Genomic DNA, 17,755 nt, shown 5'->3' with positions numbered 1-17,755 from the left:
TATGAAATGTAATTCAGTTTGCTCTCTTACAGCTGGAAAAAGCATAATATTCCAGGCCCAAGAGCACTGTGAAAAATGGCTGGTTTTTTTGTACAACATGCAATAGGGATGCAGTTCCAGGGTGGGGTATCATTTTGGTTTCAATGAGAACTGTAACTTGAATATTGTACTGTCGCATTTAACCCAGGCTAAGTCAAATTAAAACCTTTTAAACCAATGAAACCCCCTAGAAATGAGCAAATTGAAAAGACTGTCTCCTCCTACAATAAGTAAGATTCGAAGTCCAGTAGCATCAAATACCAACAACAGTTTCACAGTATAGGATTTCAAGAGTCAAGGCTCCCTTCATCAGATACAAGAAGGAACAGAGATCTCTGACAAAGGGAGCTTTGACCCTTGAAAACTTATACCCTAGAAATCTTGTTGGTATTTTAGGTGCTACTGGACTCACATCTTGCTCTACTGCAGACTAAAATGGCTACCCACCTGAAATTATATTCATGGATAGCAGCATATTCAGCTGCATGGAGAGGAAACCCATCAACTTTCTGAAAAAATGTGTACAGGCGTATTTGTACTATCCCTTTGCACGCTGACTCCCTTCTTTGCAACAGCCTTCCAACCTTCCAGCTGGGAATTAAGGGCTCAGAGGTCTCCATTCTTACTTGTACCTGATGAAGGGAGCTTGTATACCTGAAAGCCTACTCCCTGGAACTCTTACTCGTCTTTAAGGTGCTACTCGACTTGAATCCTCTACTACTTGCAGACCCTCATGGCTACCCACCGGAAGCTATCCACCTAGAGAGTAGATGACTTAGACCTGCTAACTATATTGCTGAATTATCTGGTCAAGAATTTTTGAGTGGCTTGTAGATTGCTTTTAAACATCATTTGTTAGTAGTTACGGTAATAGCTATTTCAAGAATCAGAAGTTGCTGAAATGTACAAGGCACAGGTAAAGTCAGTAGAAGATATGGATCCAGATTCCCAGGCAATTTTATAGTGTGACCTGCATTGTGATTAAAGATTGAAAAGCAGTAGCTCCTAGCATGCAAAAAGCTTAAATAAAAATATTTACTATTCAAGATAAAATATGGTAAGCCAGGTCAGGTACTATTTCTTATCATTCTTCTGTACAACACAAACACAAAGCACTGAATTTCGATATTATTTCTAGGCAACTTTTTTGTATCAATTCTGGAAAATTTTAATAGGAACTCAACTCAAATACTAGAAAGAAACCTTCAGAGAAAAAGAAAGACTAGACTTTCAATATTTACTTACATTTATATCTGTGTGGTATATCAGAACACACAAGGCTGGCAAAATCTGATGGGATAAAAAATAATATAGTAAATCATTAATATTAGAGAAAAAGTAAGTATGCATTGTGTAAAATGGCAAGAAAACTATGCCAGGCTGACCAAAACTACAGCAGGTTAACTACCGATTACCCTATACTGTACACATATTTAATATTTATCATATAGGACAAAAATTGTTAATAGCAATTTTATCTTACACCAGAAAGAGAGGTCAAGAGCACAAATTCATTTTAAAATGTGTTTAACACCAGTTGCGATGGTAGGGAATGTTCCACACAACTACTGGATTCGAAAGGCAACTGCTGTGCCTACCTAGGGGCAAACTAGATACAACACGGGCACAGTCTCCCAAAAGCTTAAAATGAAAAAAAAATGAACTTAATGAAACTCACAACTCCTTTTTTGCAGTTAAAGACGATTGCCAATGTACTGAATGCAACAGTGGCAATGAAAATGTTCAAGTCTATTTCTCCAGCCATTTCTTCCAGTCAAGACTGCCTACCCTATCTTCTTGCTGAGGAAAAGATAAAGAATCCTCCCCTTCTCCCCCAGGCTAGGGAAAAGATAGAAGTAGAAAGGCACTATAAAAATGGCCCGTGGGGAACCACAGAACATGCAGCCATGGCTGCTTCTCCAAATACATTTGCAGATCCCTAGGGCCGTATTTCAGAATTAGTTTTTAAAAAGAAAAAAAAAATTAAACGTGCTTGCATATCACATCTTGTTCATCCCTCGATGGAACCACTAATTACTTCAGTTTGCAGACTGTTGCCTTTATCCAGAGTACTGCGCGCTCCTGACACGCGCGTCTCCTACTGACTCCGAACGCATCCTGGTGCAGTGGACTTGCTCATGGTTTTAGTCTCTCACTGACGTGAACGGGCTCTTGTCATCTCTTCAGACTGCCATCTGCCTATAACCTTCAACAATTTGGCTCGAGACCAGGTGTATCCTAGCACGATTTGATGTTTTACTTTGAAGTCAGAAAAGTTAAACAGATCCCTCAGAAACTGCTGTGTTTAATAACAAGTAACCAAAATTGGACAGAGAAGCATGCATTACGGAAGCGCACAGCACACATGCCATCGTGGGGAAAAATGACTTGCGGTGAGACTGAGGTGCAATTCTCTATTTACCTCCTGAACGGTCTCCATAGGCGGTGGGGGGTCCTTATTCCTGCAGAGATTTACAATGACCCATGTGACGTTCCGAAGGAAGGTGATGGGAATGGAAGGGTTGATGAAGGAGAGAAGAGGTTTGACAACTCCCAGTGATATGACATAATCTCTACACTGGGGACCATCACCTACAGAAATGAGAATTTTTTTAAAGATTACATTCACAATGGAGAAACTCTGAAATGTATGCAATGACTTATGTTGGGACACTGATGTTCTATGTTTCCCCATTAGTAACCTATGAACAGTACAAAAATGTTACTGTTCAGGGAAAATCTGAGCAACACAATTTGTCCTACTTTTATAGCAAGTAAATTAACCAAAGTTATCAAAACGAAGATGTTTCACATTACTTAACTCTACTGCACCAAGAAGAGAACTTAGAGGAAACATAGTCTCATGGGAGTAATGCCGATGTTTATAATTAGGTTTTAAAAGCCTTCAGGCGGCTGTGGCTTTTTCATTTTCTAGAAATAAAGCTAATTCTTACCAATAATATTCCCGAGAGCCCATACGGCTTGTTCGCAAACATTCTGATGTGGCGAATGGAGCAGTCTTAAGAAGAGAGGCACTGCATCTGTAAGAGAACACTAGTCTGACATAAGCGAAATACGGTATCTGTACAGAACAGCATTACATTTTATCGAGAATTCCAGTACTTGTGAGTTCTGAAACCGAGTGACATTAATCCACGCTGGATTAGAAATCCCTTTTAGAACAATTATGCAAGTAACGCATATCCTTGAAAGGGGTGCTAGTTTGGGAAGCGGGAGGAGAGATGCAACCTAAAATGGAAGTTTGGGAAAGAAGGAACTGAACAATTAATGTAATGTGTCTTTTCACAATACGAAAACTCACTGAGAGAGAAAGCCGATTCTGCCAGAGGCCTTACTGACAACATCCCTTTATCGACAACATCCCTTCTCCAACATACTCTGAGAGGCTCTTTAAGCAGGGTATAGAAGTCAGGAAGCTGGTAGGCGGGGGAAACCCCAACCCACGACTTTGCTTTGGGGGAAGGAACAACAGTGGGTGCTGTGCACCTCAGGCCACCTCCTGAAGCTGCTTGAGTATTCGGTCCCGTGTGCTAGAAACATGGTGACTGCCCAATCACAAGACGACTCCCCACCACCCAGTGCCAGCTTCCAAGTTGCAAAGACATACTGATGCATTTCCAGGGCTTCTCTTCACCTTCTGATGGGAGGGGAAAAGTAAATCCCTACACCCTCTTCCTCTGAAATCCAGCGACTTGGGTGGAAAGGAACCCTACCCACAAGCTACAGTTTTTGTCTGATGCATCCGAGGCATGGCTGGGACGGTAGTTGTCCCAGTACCACATGACCATCTGGCCACTGCTAGGAGCCCTGGCTGAGGCAGGCATCAGACCCGTTTTTCCCTAAATGGGTCCCGCCCTAGAAATGTCCAGGATGGAGGTGGTAAGAGAAGTGGGCCGGATGAAGAGCCTAAGAGGCATTTTGGTCACTTCCTCCTCACCAGCACAACCTGCGCAGGAGAGATAAAAGTGGTGGCGAGGGTGCCTGGAGACCACTCCCACAGCCTCAATATGCCAGTGAGAATGAAAAGGATTTTCCGCTCTCACCCCCCACCCCACGCTCAATGAAACATCTCAACACTCTCCATGTTACTCCTCTGAAGCAAACCGCATCCTTCTTCGAAAACAAACCTGCAATAGATGGGGAACTGCCAAAGAATTCTCTCCCCGTTCAAGTTAGCAAGTATATATTTCACCAGCAAATACGCACCCACCCCCTAAGTTACAAAGGCTCAGAGTACTCACTAGATTGTACAACTGCTTGAGTCTGTGCAGAAGTGCCTGATGCTATGTTAGTCAGGGCCCATGCAGCTTCAAATTGTAAGGAAGGACTGTTGAAAAACAAAGAGGCAAAGCAGTCTTAATATTTGCACTGCCTTCCCTAACTAATGCCAACAAAAAGGCTGAGACCGTCACGCAGCATTCGCTACCATACTCTGTAATCCTACTCTTTTGCAGGCTGTACTTACAAGATATACACCAACATTTAATTATTGTGTTTGAAAACTGGAAAGGAGAAACTGTTCTACAGATTTCTAGCAGGGCCCTTTTAAACAGATGTAAAGAGAGCACTTCGGCCACGAAACGTTCATGGCAGCTGCCTCTTATCCAGATTTCCTTGGGACAGAATAACACAAGACATTCAAAGTTTAGGACTCCAAAAAGTAAGTTTTAGCTACAGCAAGGAGAAGGGAATGAAGAATATCTGTAGCAATTTAAGGTAACAGGTAAGCTCAGTAATGTAAGGGGAAAAACCCGGAGACTGTATATTTCAGCAAGCAATGAAAACAGGTCCTATATGTAGACAAAACACCATATTTATAACAAGTGTGTACTGTGGCCAGAGGGCAATATAGCTTAAGCATGGCTTCACTGTTGAGTCTCAACTGCAGTTCACTCTTTGCCTCTGTAATGATGACCTACCTTATAGGGTTGTCCTAAGAATAAAGGTGGGGTATGTAGTAAGTTAGAATGGCTACATAAAATGCTTAATCATCTCCTGAGTAAACAAGTATAGGAACTAAGCCAGAAAAGCTCATACCTCAATGTAAAACTAGCATGATGACCGCACGGAGAAGAACAATCTCAATAATAATTTGCATGTTTTGTATTAGCAAGCTATTAACTGATCTAAAACAGTTTTCTGTAAAGATGAAAATGAAGCCAAAGTAGAGATGGGCGCGGAACGAAAAAACCCAAACTGCTCAGTTCGTGGTTTGTTAATTTCCACGGAACACAAACTTAACGAACTCACCCAATTTTCAAACCGGTTTGAGGGGGGGGGGGGGACTAGGATGGGGGGGAGAAAGGAAAAAAACACCCTTTTCCCAAACACCTTCCCAGTCCCTAGTCAGTAAGAAAAACAAGAGAGCAAGAGAAAAGAGGCTTTTCAGCCTCTTTTCCAGCAGCAAGAAATGCAGGCCAAAGATCCAAGTTCCAATCCCAATCTCACAGCCAGCCAACCAAGCTTTCCTCCCTTTCCCAGTCTAGAGAAACTGAAACCAGGAATCGCACGACTTCTCCTATTTATGGGAAAAGCCAAGAGATTGAACAACATAGGAGCACTCTGGTTGGCGGAAAAACCTGACTAACATGGTTTTGGAAGGAAGAGATGGGTATTACCATGGCTGCTGAAGGCCCATCTCCTCAGTTGCCTTGGAGATTCTAACCCCCCCCCCCTCTTTTCCTGGCTGGATAGGCCAGAGTTGGAGCTCTCTAGTTGGCAGGGACAGCTGCCAATCAAGCCTGGAGGCCTCAGATTGGGAGTAAGCTAAAGACTGCCACCGTTGCCTGGGTGAGGGAGTATTTGGCACCAAAAGTGTCCGAACCGGCAACGGAATGGTAAGAAAAGTTCATTTGGTTCGGAAAAATGCAGTCCCACAGAACGCATAGTTCTTTGACTACGAACCGGCCATTCTGTACGGAATTTTTTCCCTAGTTTGTTTTGTGCCCATCTCTAAGCCAAAGATTATTTCACTAGTAAAAATATCAACATTTCTATGAAATCAACTATTAGATTTATTTTGGTCCAATGATACTGCTTACTCTAGTGTGTAAGTGAGGCCTTTTGGAGCCTGCAGGAACAGAAAAGATGCAAGAGACCTAAGGAAGAGGAGAGTGTGTATGTTTTTAACTTTCATGATTTTTCTGCAAACCAGGAAGCTCCAAGTTTGTATACAAACAGTCTTTCACTTCCTGTACCTGGATGCGTTTTCTCGATTTCTTGATTTGTACCCTGAACCCAAGTCCAGAATTACATTTTTGATAACAATACATCTTTCATATGGTTGTGGCAAAGCATTCGCTTTACTCATACAAATTAAGTAACCTGTATGTTTAGAAATACCTAACGGCGACCCTTCCGCTCATAATTCAACACCAAGAACATTGTTAGATTATACACGGAGCACTGAGAAAAGGGAGCCATTACTTACTTATCATCCCTTTCTAAACATTTCACCAAAATTGGTAAAATTCCAGATTTTATTAAGTCATCAATAGGAGGATTTCTGTCACTTGATAACAGCTTTCTGTAAAATTAAAACAAAAGAGGTCAATAAAAAGAATAGCAACTGCACTCAGGCCTTTCAAATGAAGTCTAAATAGCGGCTCACCTGGCAGCCTGGACCGCACTGAGTTGAATGACAGGGTTATCACTTGTAGCATTCTGCAGCGATTAACAAGAGATTTCACAAATTTGTAAGTGGGGAATTCAGAAAATTAATTTGAAGGAAAAACAGTTCAGTCAGCAACTTACCTGCAATATAGCTTCTAGAGTTACATTTTGCTTGAAACAAAGAGAGAGAGATGGTTTAGCTATAATTCTCATTGCAACTCCAATATTCTTTGCAAAGTAAGGCACAGCCCAACCATTTTAAAATAATGCAGTTTTCTAGTTGACTTTTCCCACAAACACACAGTAATTAAATTGAAGGTTCAAAAAAAGAACAGTCTTCTACTTATTCTAACTTTTGTTTGCATTAAAAATAACTTACTGCTTTGAAATCGGCATCAACATCTGAATCTTCTAAACTTTCTTCCTGGGGTACATTTCTTTTTTTCAACAGATGCTCGTCTCTTTTGCTCTGAAAACAATAATGAATCAAAAGAGTATCCTTAATATTTCGGAATGGTAATTAGTTCTTAAAAACAGATTTTTTAAAAAAATGCCGTATACAAACTGATAGTATTCATATAAAGTAACTTGCAATTACATTATTTAGTTGGAATGCATTTTTAATTCGCCGCCCTTTGGATTAAAGTTCATTAAAATTCATGCAACATATACAAAAGAAATTCTACTGCACTAATTAACAAACTCTTTTTTTCCCCATTAAATGTCTGCAAAATAAGTTCCTGGTCAGTAAACCAATTTTCTTTTGGGCAAATATGAGACTGAAATTAACTGTGGAAGGCCAAGACCCTTATATTCCACCTGCCAAGTGACTGACAAGTTCCATCTATTACGTTTTGAGCCCACCAATCCTGCCAAGAACTTAGTACTGTGTACAGAGTTCTCAGTGCCTATATTTTATCTTCACATGGCATACCAGAATAGGATCTGACTCCAGGTATCCATATTCCTACTCCAGTACTCTGATCAAACTCCACACTAACTATATACCGTATCTCTTTTTGATACCTGCATTGCCAATGGAGGACTCCCACTATAAATACAGCTTTCAGCTGGGACTAGATTTTGCTTGGGGGCTGTTGCTGGCTTTAAACATGGATATTAAAACCACTTTAGGTAATGAAAGACGGATACTTATTTAATAGATTTCATTTATGAATATGAGTATTTCAAATTCAGACAGCAAGACTGCATCTATTTTAATGCTGTGTAAGGAAGTATGCTCTAACATACTGACATTCAACTCACACACTAATCACTACACCATTATCAACAACTTCTACTTAACACAAAGTATGAAGTAGCCAAGCATTATTTTGTGGCATTATCAACAGTACAAGAAACAAAACAAGGCATTGTGTACAATACCTAGATACACTACAATTGATTCTCCTCCATCCTCCTACACCCCCCTCCGCTCATTTTTTTCTAACAGAATTTGGAATAGAAACTTCCAGTGGACACTCTTCTTTTAAAAAAACTTGGACAAACAGTACTACAGCAATTATCACTATTTAAATGTGGTTCCCTTTTTTAACCATCAAAAAGACAGTATTTGCTTTAACTGCATCTGTTTTTAAGTTATGAGGTCAGAAGCTGTTTTTCCAAAATATAAACTAAGAGCTGAATGCAACACTGATGTTTCTGTGAAATTGGAAGGGGGGGAATCTCTATTTGCACATAAATGTGCCACTGTTTACCAATACATGAACGTTTTAAAAGTTTCCTGCTGTGCCGTGAACACATGAAGTTGCCATATAACAGAGCCAGACCCCTGGGTCCAATCAGGTCAGTCTTGTCTACTCTGCCTGGCAGCGGCTCTCCAGGATCTCGGGTAGAAAAAGAGATTTCATGTCATCTAGAACTTGGTCCTTTTAACTGAGAGAGGCTGAGGACTGAACTTGGGACTTTCTGCCTGCGACTGTCTCCACAGCCCCAGCGGAAAAATTTGCAAACACATTCAGGCTTCCCCTTGAACAACCGCAATCACTACTAAGAGCTAATCTGACCAATTTGTATACCGCTCGTGAAAAAAGCAAAAACAGAGGCTATTGTTCCAAAGTGTGACTTTTTATGCTTCCTATTTAAATGAAATTTCCTGCCCCAGATGCAGCGGCCTCCTCATGGAGCCCATTCCATACGGTGGGAACTACAAGACGGGAAGGGTGGGCTCTGGCAGATGCCAGGGTGGCTACGTTAAGAAGGGAACAGGCAGCAAGAGTTAGCGTAAGGATGGCCGCTGGTGCATGGGGACAGTCCTTTAGATACGTGGGTCCTAGGCTGTGCAGGCCTTTCAGGTCATAACCAGCACACTGAACTGAAATGAGAAAAACCGGCAGCCAACCTAGCTGTTTTAAAAGACATATTCTCACAAACTGGCTTCCAACAATAATCAGGCTGCTGCTTATTCTGAACCAGTAGCAGTTTTCAGTGTCTTCCAGGGCAGTCCAACACAGAGCACATTACAATACTCCAACCATGAGGCTACAAAAACATGGGTTAGCATGGCCAGGCGGAGTCTAAAAAAGGAGAAAGACCTGGCAGGCCAAATGCAGCTTAACAGAGGCGCTCTGGGTCACCACGCCACCCTGCATTTCACACAGCAAGGCTGGGTCTATGAGCACCACCAAATTCTTGACCTGCCTGGCAAATGGAGATTGCTCCACAAGAATGGCTTGATGGCATGGCCCCAAACAGGTGTGCCTTTAAAATCCTGCTCTTCGTTTCCCAGTCTGTGATGTTCTTGCATCCATTAGACTCAAGGGCCTAAATATCCATATTGGCTGTCTTCATAAAGCTGATTCAGCGAACTGCTGTCCATTGACACCACAGTTTAAAGGAATAAATAAGGGTCTCAAGGCCTGAGTACATGCGAGAGTTAAAAACTAAGAAAGCAAACAAGGAATAAGTCAGGCAGCTCTTGACTCTCACTGGATGTAAGATGCACTATATATTAGGAGACCTCTGTCACTACACTACAACAGAGTTTTGGTGGAATCTCTCTCTTTTTAAACTACTCTGCTAGGTGACGATCGGATCACTGGACGCCATCATGTGCTTGTACCCCGGACTCCATGACCCTGTTTTCCCCATAGAGCAATGGCATGCATTCCCTTCATGAGCATTAACTCAGTAGGAGGCACTTCCCCACAGCTACTTTAAACCCAAACAAATGAAAGGGGCATATTCACCTTCCGAAGTTCAATTGTCACTTCATTTCTGTGTCTTCGCATAGTCTGTAAAAGAGAAAAATCGTTAAGAATTTCATAACCAATTAAAGAAGAGCTCAGCATATGGAGATACTTCACTTCAAAACTCGTTAAACAGAATCAGAGTACTTAAGGATTCATGGTGGGCCAATGTACCAAAGTCACACCTCACCACCTGTCACAATGCGGGTCAGGCAGATTTTCTTCAAAATGGGGAGATGGGGTAAAAAGTTATTTCAGGAAGACAGTGGGTAGGGGATGGGTTAAGCACATCCCCTCCCTCCCACTCACCCACACTATACTTTAAAATAGCACTTCTGCAATACGCTTTATGAAAAACTGTCACAACCTGCCTAGTAACGCAAGGACCCAAGGTGCTGTCATTTCTGGCACAGCCCTATGGAACTTCACTAATAAAAATATCAACATTTCTATGAAAATCAACTATTAGATATATTTTGGAATATATAATTAACTAATAACTGACATGTTTAAAAATACACAATTGTGCTGCATGGGAATATAGAGGCACAGAAGGACTTGGGAAACTGCACAGGAACTGCAATGAAGTTTGTTGGAGAGATAACAATAATTGAAGCATTGGTGATGGTGGGGGTAAAACCTAAAGAACTATAGCTTAATTCACAAACATGGCTGATAAAGTAAGTAAACATGTTTCAGGTGGGGGAGGGCTGGAGAGACATCACCTGATTGAATGTTTCCGCATGAAAAAAATCCTACACATCAACAGTAAAGCAATCTTCACTAGTCTTCTCTCTGACATACTAGGTTTCCACGTACAGTTCGTGCCATTTCCTACCTGCAATCTAAAGCGGCAGAGTCCAGAGTCATTTGCGGTGAGTGTGAACTAAGAATACGTTAAAGGGAAGCAACTACAGATGAACTTCTAAACTGACAACTTAAACAACCAAGTCAAAGATGAATGACGTTCACACTAAAAAATTTCAAAAATCAGCAGCAAAACTGTTAACCTTTTAATAAAGGTGTATAGCATCACTAAAACTATATTCCTTATCAGAGGAATGCAAGGCAATCAAAAAGCTGAACATAGGAAGCAAATGATCTTTTCACAATTGAAGATTGGCGTTTCCCCTAAGAACCTGTACTGGGTCTGACGCAAAAGTAATTTATGCCAAGTAAAGTAGGAAAGTTTACAGATGATACCAAATTCAGTTAGTATGGTCGTGTGTGCACTGAGGGCTAAAGTTCCAGCCTTCCGCCCCAAAAGCTTTCTGTTGCTCAATTCCGTCGCCCTAACTTATTTATACTCCTATCTCCTCAGGGACTAGCAAGTGAGAGCCAAGCTACAAGTGACACCTGACACAGGTTGGACACTTGTCAGCTTCCCTCAAGTTTTGATGGGAAATGCAGGCATCCTGGTCTGGCAGCTATAATGGAGAGCCAAGCTGTAAAACCAGGACGCCTACATTTCCCATCAAAACTTGAGGGAAGCTGACAAGTGTCCAACCTGTGTAAGGTGTCACTTGTAGCTTGGCTCTGAGAAAGCCATAGAGCACTATGTATGGGCCAAATGTGATTTGGAAACTAGTTGTCTACTTTTTGCATACACTCAACAGATGCTCTTTATTTATTTTTTATATTTCAATTTATATACCGCCCATCCCCCAGGGGCTCTGGGCGGTGAACAGTTAAAATCGATAAAAACAAGAACTAAAATCCAATATACAAACGACGACTTAAAATGAGTTAATAATCCAAATAATCCAAATAACCCAAACTCTTATCAAACTGCAGTAACTGTACTTAGGGGCTTTTCCACTTTCCTCATTGCAACTGAGGGAACCTGGGGTGGTGGTGGTGGTGGGATTAGTAATTACCACTGCCCTGTAATAAAGATGTAAGAGGAAAATTTGCCAGTTGAGAACTGGTGAAACCCGAAGTAGTGAAGCACCGAAAAGGATGACTCCAAACTGACTGATAGAGCAAAGTGGGAGGCAAAAAAAGTTTATAAGCAGAAACAAAAAGAGAAGTCTTACAGTGCAATCCCAAGAAGAGTTACTCCAGTCTAAGCCCACTGAAATCAATGGGCTTAGACTGGAGTAACTCTTCTTAGGATCGCTCTGTTAATTTCATACATAAACTGATAGGTCTAAACTGAGTGTGACCACCCAGGAAAGAGATGCGTGGGTCAGGATGGTTAGTTCACTAATAAATAAAATAAATAAAATTTAAAAAACTGTGGACAGTGCTAGTAAAGAAAGTAAATTCAATCTTATGCAATATGGGGGAAAAAAAACCCTAAAAAGCAACTATGACAAAATGCTATTTACAAAATGCTGTATTTTGGAATATTGCATACATTTCCAGTCACCTAATCTTAGTAAGTATCACACAGCTGTAACGAGTATGGGAAAACAACTAAACACCCCAAAGGGCCAGAGCAATTTCCTTACAAATAAAAAGCTATCATTTTTCCTTTTGAAAAATCCAGGTAAGGATGGACATGATACCAATTTAAAAGACTACTGACAGTGCAACGGGACAAACCTTTTCACTTCTCTTCTCTTACAATAATAGAATTCAGTATTGCCCATTACAACTGAAAGGAAGCTTAGGGTGGAAAGAGCGTGGTCACGTTCCTGGCACGCACAGGTAACCCCTTTACCAGTTTTCCAATCCTTGGAAAACATGTACACAATTTGCAAATGATTAATAAATCCTTAATAGTTTAAACATCTCATGTTTTACATTCCCAGACTCCGCCATGTAGGTGCCCTTAAGCCCTTGTCTTGGAGAAAATGAAAACCACACCAGAACATCTAAACCGAGATCCCACCCCAAGCTGAGCTACGTGGTTCAGTCCCCAAGAGCTTCCATTAAAAGGGTCTTATTTAGCAAGGCTGGGGGAGGCCTCTTGCTGAGTCAAGAACGATACGTTACTGAGTAAGATCAATCTTTCGTTGTTTCCCATTCCACTCTGCATCACGTTTTCATGGGCGGATTGGTCATTTAGGCAATGCAGGTACCAGGGCAATACTTTATCTGTCCGTCAAACAGATTCTGTGATTGAGGTTCTCAGGAAACTGGATCCTGCAGCCAAAACTTCTGGAATAAGGAAACTCCCATTTACAATCAAAGGAGGCTGCGGCCGAAGTAGGGAGCAAGACTGAATGGAAACCTTCTTGCCCAACTGAATTTCATTAGCAATATGGTGAAGCAGCTCTTCGGGTCCAGAATTATTCTAATTTCTTTGACCAGCGAGAAAAAAATCCAAATCACCCAGGTTGTGGCATATTTGGAAATATTTATTGACTCTCTATTACGGGGATGCCTACATTTGAGCTAATTTCCTTTAAAAACCATCCATTCCAATGTCTAGGTTCCAACATATATACCGTAACTCCTCTTCCGCTCACACACCCCATTATTGATGGAATAGCTCATAATTTATATGATTGCTGAAAGCAGCATCTATGTAGACTACTACTGCATTGTGACCAAATGCAACCGCTGGAGCATATTTGTTCAACCTGCCTCAGACCTTCACTTTCATAAGAACATCTTTTCACTTTACCGCCACTATTCTCCAGCTCAGAGCTTGCTCTACTCACAATAAATTAAGAGTGTTTTGAACCCAAGGCTGCAGACAAGGTGCTCCTGTTTGTTAAATTTCCAGAGCAGAGCCTCAGCTTTAATAAAGAAAAAGAAGCTGCCCAGTCGCAGCGACTCATGGGGATCACCATCCATGAGGCACTCCAGGCAAGAGATGAGCAAAGGGGGCCTTCTTCTGCATAGCAACGTATCTTTCTAGGTGGTCTCCCATCCAAGTACGGACTCTGGCCAACCCTGCTTAGCTCCCAAGCTGGACTGTTCCGGCAGCTTAATAAACAAAAAGCGCTGTAACAGCCACATGTATTAGATTCCCTGTATATTAGATTTACTTCTGCGTACCTATGAAAACTGTTAACAGAATTTAACACTACTGCTTATACAAATTCATGATAAAAAAATAGATCTAAGCAGTCACATTACATTTGCCTTGTTTCACTGGAATAATCTGACCATGCTAAAAAGGCACAGTATGAAAATTCAAGATACATACTACATACAAATTACAGTATAGCAGAATTTTCATTTTCCTTACCTCATGATATAAAACAAATTAAGAATATGGGGGCAGAATAATTTAGCTAGCTACTACTGCTGGTTTAACTGCCAGAAAGAAACATTTCAGATACCTGACGAAGGGAGCTTTGACTCTGGAAAGCTCATATTCTGGAAATCTAGTTGGTCTTTAAGGTGTTACTGGACCCAAATCTTTCATTTCAGATAATACTCACACTCTCTCTCTCACACACACACACTCACATAAAAGCACACACAGAGGAAGAGAGGAAGAGTCATCACTACTAAAGCACAAAGATAAACCCTTATTTCCAGCAGAGTTGAGCCCCATGTGCTCAGAAAACTCAAAGTGAATGAAATCATCTTGTCGGTATTTAGGGTTTCCCTGACATGAGACAGCATCTTATTTCAGAGGTAACTTCTAGGCTAGCTTATAAAATGAGTAGGAGGAGACCCATCTGTAAAATTAGAGATTTCCTTTGGCTACACCCGGAACATGCAGTCTGCTTATAGGGGTTACATGTTCTCAGTCTACTAAGTAATACTACCCAATGTGGCTTCTGACTCATTGCCTAGTATGCCACCTAGAAGCAACTTCTTGCTTTGTCAAGAAGGACAACCATGTTGTTCACTTCTGTTCTCTGCTTTACAAGGGACATGTGTATTCCTACTAGCACGTGGAGAAAATGCACATTACTGCTGGTTTTTATGCTCCCAAAGGAAGAGTTGCCACTGCTTGCCTCTCCGTGAAACCCAAAATGTTTGCCCCCCAAACTGCATAGCCGATTGCACCTGCATCACATCTCAGGGACACCCTCCTAAGACTGTCACAGACCATGAACGGTGGGGCTTTCCTACCATATCCTGAAATGTTCTTCTCGTTTCCCTTCTCCTTTTTTAACTGAATGTCTAAGCCTGAAAAAGAACTCAGGGAAACTAAAGATGCTTTTTTGCTACTTTGTGATGTTTTGGTTAATCCTCATAACGTGCATTGCGCTACTGTTTCTTTTGGATTTACCTGCCTTATTATAAACTAAAGCGTGTCTGTAGTCTTACAATTTCCTAATCTGTTCTTCCATTATAAAGGAAAGGGCCAGCAAATTGAAGGACTCAGGGCCATATCAAGTGACTTGTGGAATACCACTTGGCATATCGTGGTTGCCCCCAGAGGCAAGAAAATAATATGGAAGGACTGGAATCTGTGGCAACAAGACTACTTTGCACAATGGGGTGTGTGTGTTCCTTCTCAAAGTGGTCCTGTTGCACGCTAGTCAGGGTCTTTTAATGAATTATAATTGTGTTTTGTGTTACTCATACGAAGCAAGCTTATGCTAAGCCAGATCACCGATTTATCAGAGGGTCAGTGCTGTCCACTCTGACAGGCGGCACATCTCCCGAGCCTCAGGTGGAAGTCTTACATCACCTGCTATATGGTCCTTTTAAACTGGAAATATGAGGAACTGAACTGGGGTCTTCTGCAGATGCTCTGACATTAAGCCAAAGGGCCTTCCCTATTCAGTGGTCAGAGTCCCAGTTACATTTTGATGCACCGTTCTGCAGTTTGATGAAGGCCTATAACAAAGCTTAAAAGGGGAGTTCTTTTGCTAGATAGGAGAGATCATAAACCACATGGAAGACCCAATGGTCTTCCATCTCAGGACACATGCATCCCTCCCACCACAAACTAGGCTCTTAAATCTAGAGGAGTTAGCCGTGTTAGTCTGTAGTAGCAAAATAGTAAAGAGTCCAGTAGCACCTTTAAGACTAACCAACTTTACTGTAACATAAGCTTTCGAGAACCACAGCTCTCTTTGTCATATGCCTCTGATGAAGAGAACTGTGGTTCTCAAAAGCTTATGCTACAGTAAAGTTAGTTAGTCCTAAAGGTGCTACTGGACTCTTTATTATTTAGACTCTTAAAAAATGTCCCGTTGTTCCTTCCTCTCTCGCATTCAGGGGGTGAATGACCAAGTTGTTGATTATATTGTATTTTCACTTGTCCTGTGTTATCCACGTTGGATCTCAGTGAGAAAAGCATACTATAAATAAATTAATAATAATGACAGATGGCCCATTCACCCTACAAGTACTTTGAGAAGCCCAGCAATGTCATGCACTTCCAAAATGCGGTTCAACTGAACGACACCCTTACTTTTACTTCATTTATACCTCACTTTTCTCCCCAGGGAGGACCCAAAGCGGCTTACATCATTCGCCTCTCTTCCATTTTGTCCTCACAACAGCCCTGTGAGGCAGGTTAAGCTGAGAGTTTGAGACTAGCCCAAGGTCACCCAGCGAGCTTCCGTGGCAGAGTGGGGATTCGAACCTTGGTTTCCCAAATTGTTGCTCAATACTCCAACCACTACATCACACTGTCTCTCTAGTTATCATCCATCGAACCACATTTGCTACAGGAAAAATGTCAAAAGGGGGGGGGGAGATGAGGCCCAACAAACCGATGTGTGCAAATTTAACCCAATGCAATAATTGTCTCCAATTGTTTACCCAATTTAAGCAAAGCACGCTGGCTGAAGGGCAGTCCCGCGGAGAGGCCAAACTGCCTGCCGAGAGGAGCACAAAGAGCCCCCCGGCCTCGGGGAGAGGGGCTCTGGGGATGCCCTCGGGGCGGACACAAAGGGAGCGGCCGCCGATAGGTCTACTCAGGAGCCGTTTTATCCCTTCCGAGAACGCGCTCCCCGAGAGGGCCCTCCAAGCAGCCGCCCGGCAGCCGGGAGACCACCGCACCGCGCCCGGCGGCCCTCCGCTTCCCCTCTGCGGCACGGCTGCCGGCCAGAGGCGCACAAAGGGCTCCGCGGCGCCCACCGCGTCGAGGGACCCCCGGCGGCGGCGGCCTGGGAGGAAGGCGGGAGGGCGAGGGGGCGTGGGGGTGTGCCGGGCCCGCAGGCAGGCAGGCAGGCCGGCCGGCCGGGAAGGAAGCAGCCCCTCCCTCCGCCCGCCCCAGGCCCCGCGGCCAGAGCCCGGCACCGACCTCCACGTCGCGGCCCTTGTTCTTGAAGCTCTTCAGGCGGTGGTTCTCCAGGCCGGCGGCGGCAGCAGCAGCGGCGGCGGCGGCGGCGTTGTCGGCCATGGCGGCAGCGGCGGCGTCTCCCGGCTCCGGACTGGGGCGGCGGCGGCGGCGTGCGCGCGAGCGGCAGAGAGCGAGGGGGGAGAGGCGCGTTCCGTGACGACGGAGGCGGGGAAGGGCCGGCTGTGCGCAGGCGCGCCTCTGCCTCACTGGCCGGCCGCGAACAGCGGGGCTGAGCGGGGAGGGCGGGGAGGGAAGAGGAGGCCGAAGCCCGCGGCACGTGACCCTGCTTGAGGAGCGGGGCTTCCCCTCTCCCCCACTGCCGCGCTTGCGCCGCGCGGACTCGAGACTCATTGGCTCAAGCGCCGGCCTACATTCCCCAACGTGCTTTGCGACAGAAAATGGCATTTCTGAGGGATGTGTAGAAAAGAGGCAAGAGTCCCGTTGTAGCACCTATAAAACTTAACAAAATTTGTGGAAGGGTACGAGCTTTCGTGTGTCAGCTCACACCCTGCCACAAATTTTGTTAGTCTCATAGAGTCCACTTTTCAAGGTAGCCATTTTTTCCAGGGGAACTGTTCTCTGTTGCCTGGAGATGAATTGTTATTCCGGAAGATCTCCAGGTCCTACCTGGAGATTGGCAACCCTACTAGGTGCTACTGGACTCTTGTTCTTTTCTACTGCTGTAGACAGACTTAACACGGCTACCCATCTCGAGGGACTG

At 43.3% G+C, this 17,755-nt stretch overlaps 1 protein-coding gene across 1 annotated transcript in view; it reads right to left on the bottom strand.

The window, feature by feature from the left end:
- KPNA3 (karyopherin subunit alpha 3) overlaps window positions 1-17,253 on the bottom strand; it is a 29,732-nt gene extending 12,479 nt beyond the window's left edge. The window contains exons 1-10 of the mRNA XM_054975514.1: window positions 16,996-17,253; window positions 9,882-9,926; window positions 7,052-7,141; window positions 6,814-6,843; window positions 6,671-6,723; window positions 6,491-6,586; window positions 4,302-4,387; window positions 2,994-3,080; window positions 2,462-2,631; window positions 1,285-1,329 (exon numbers count right to left, since the gene is read on the bottom strand). Coding sequence (XP_054831489.1) covers window positions 1,285-1,329; window positions 2,462-2,631; window positions 2,994-3,080; window positions 4,302-4,387; window positions 6,491-6,586; window positions 6,671-6,723; window positions 6,814-6,843; window positions 7,052-7,141; window positions 9,882-9,926; window positions 16,996-17,094 — 801 coding nt within the window. The 5' untranslated portion in view covers window positions 17,095-17,253. The remainder of the gene's footprint in view (window positions 1-1,284; window positions 1,330-2,461; window positions 2,632-2,993; window positions 3,081-4,301; window positions 4,388-6,490; window positions 6,587-6,670; window positions 6,724-6,813; window positions 6,844-7,051; window positions 7,142-9,881; window positions 9,927-16,995) is intronic.
- Between the last annotated feature and the right edge of the window lie 502 nt (window positions 17,254-17,755).

Source organism: Eublepharis macularius, chromosome 1 (genome assembly GCF_028583425.1).
Source record: "Eublepharis macularius isolate TG4126 chromosome 1, MPM_Emac_v1.0, whole genome shotgun sequence".
Classification (NCBI taxonomy): Eukaryota; Metazoa; Chordata; class Lepidosauria; order Squamata; family Eublepharidae; genus Eublepharis; species Eublepharis macularius.
Note: the sequence above shows the minus strand (reverse complement) of the source record. Positions and strands in the feature narration are given on the sequence as shown.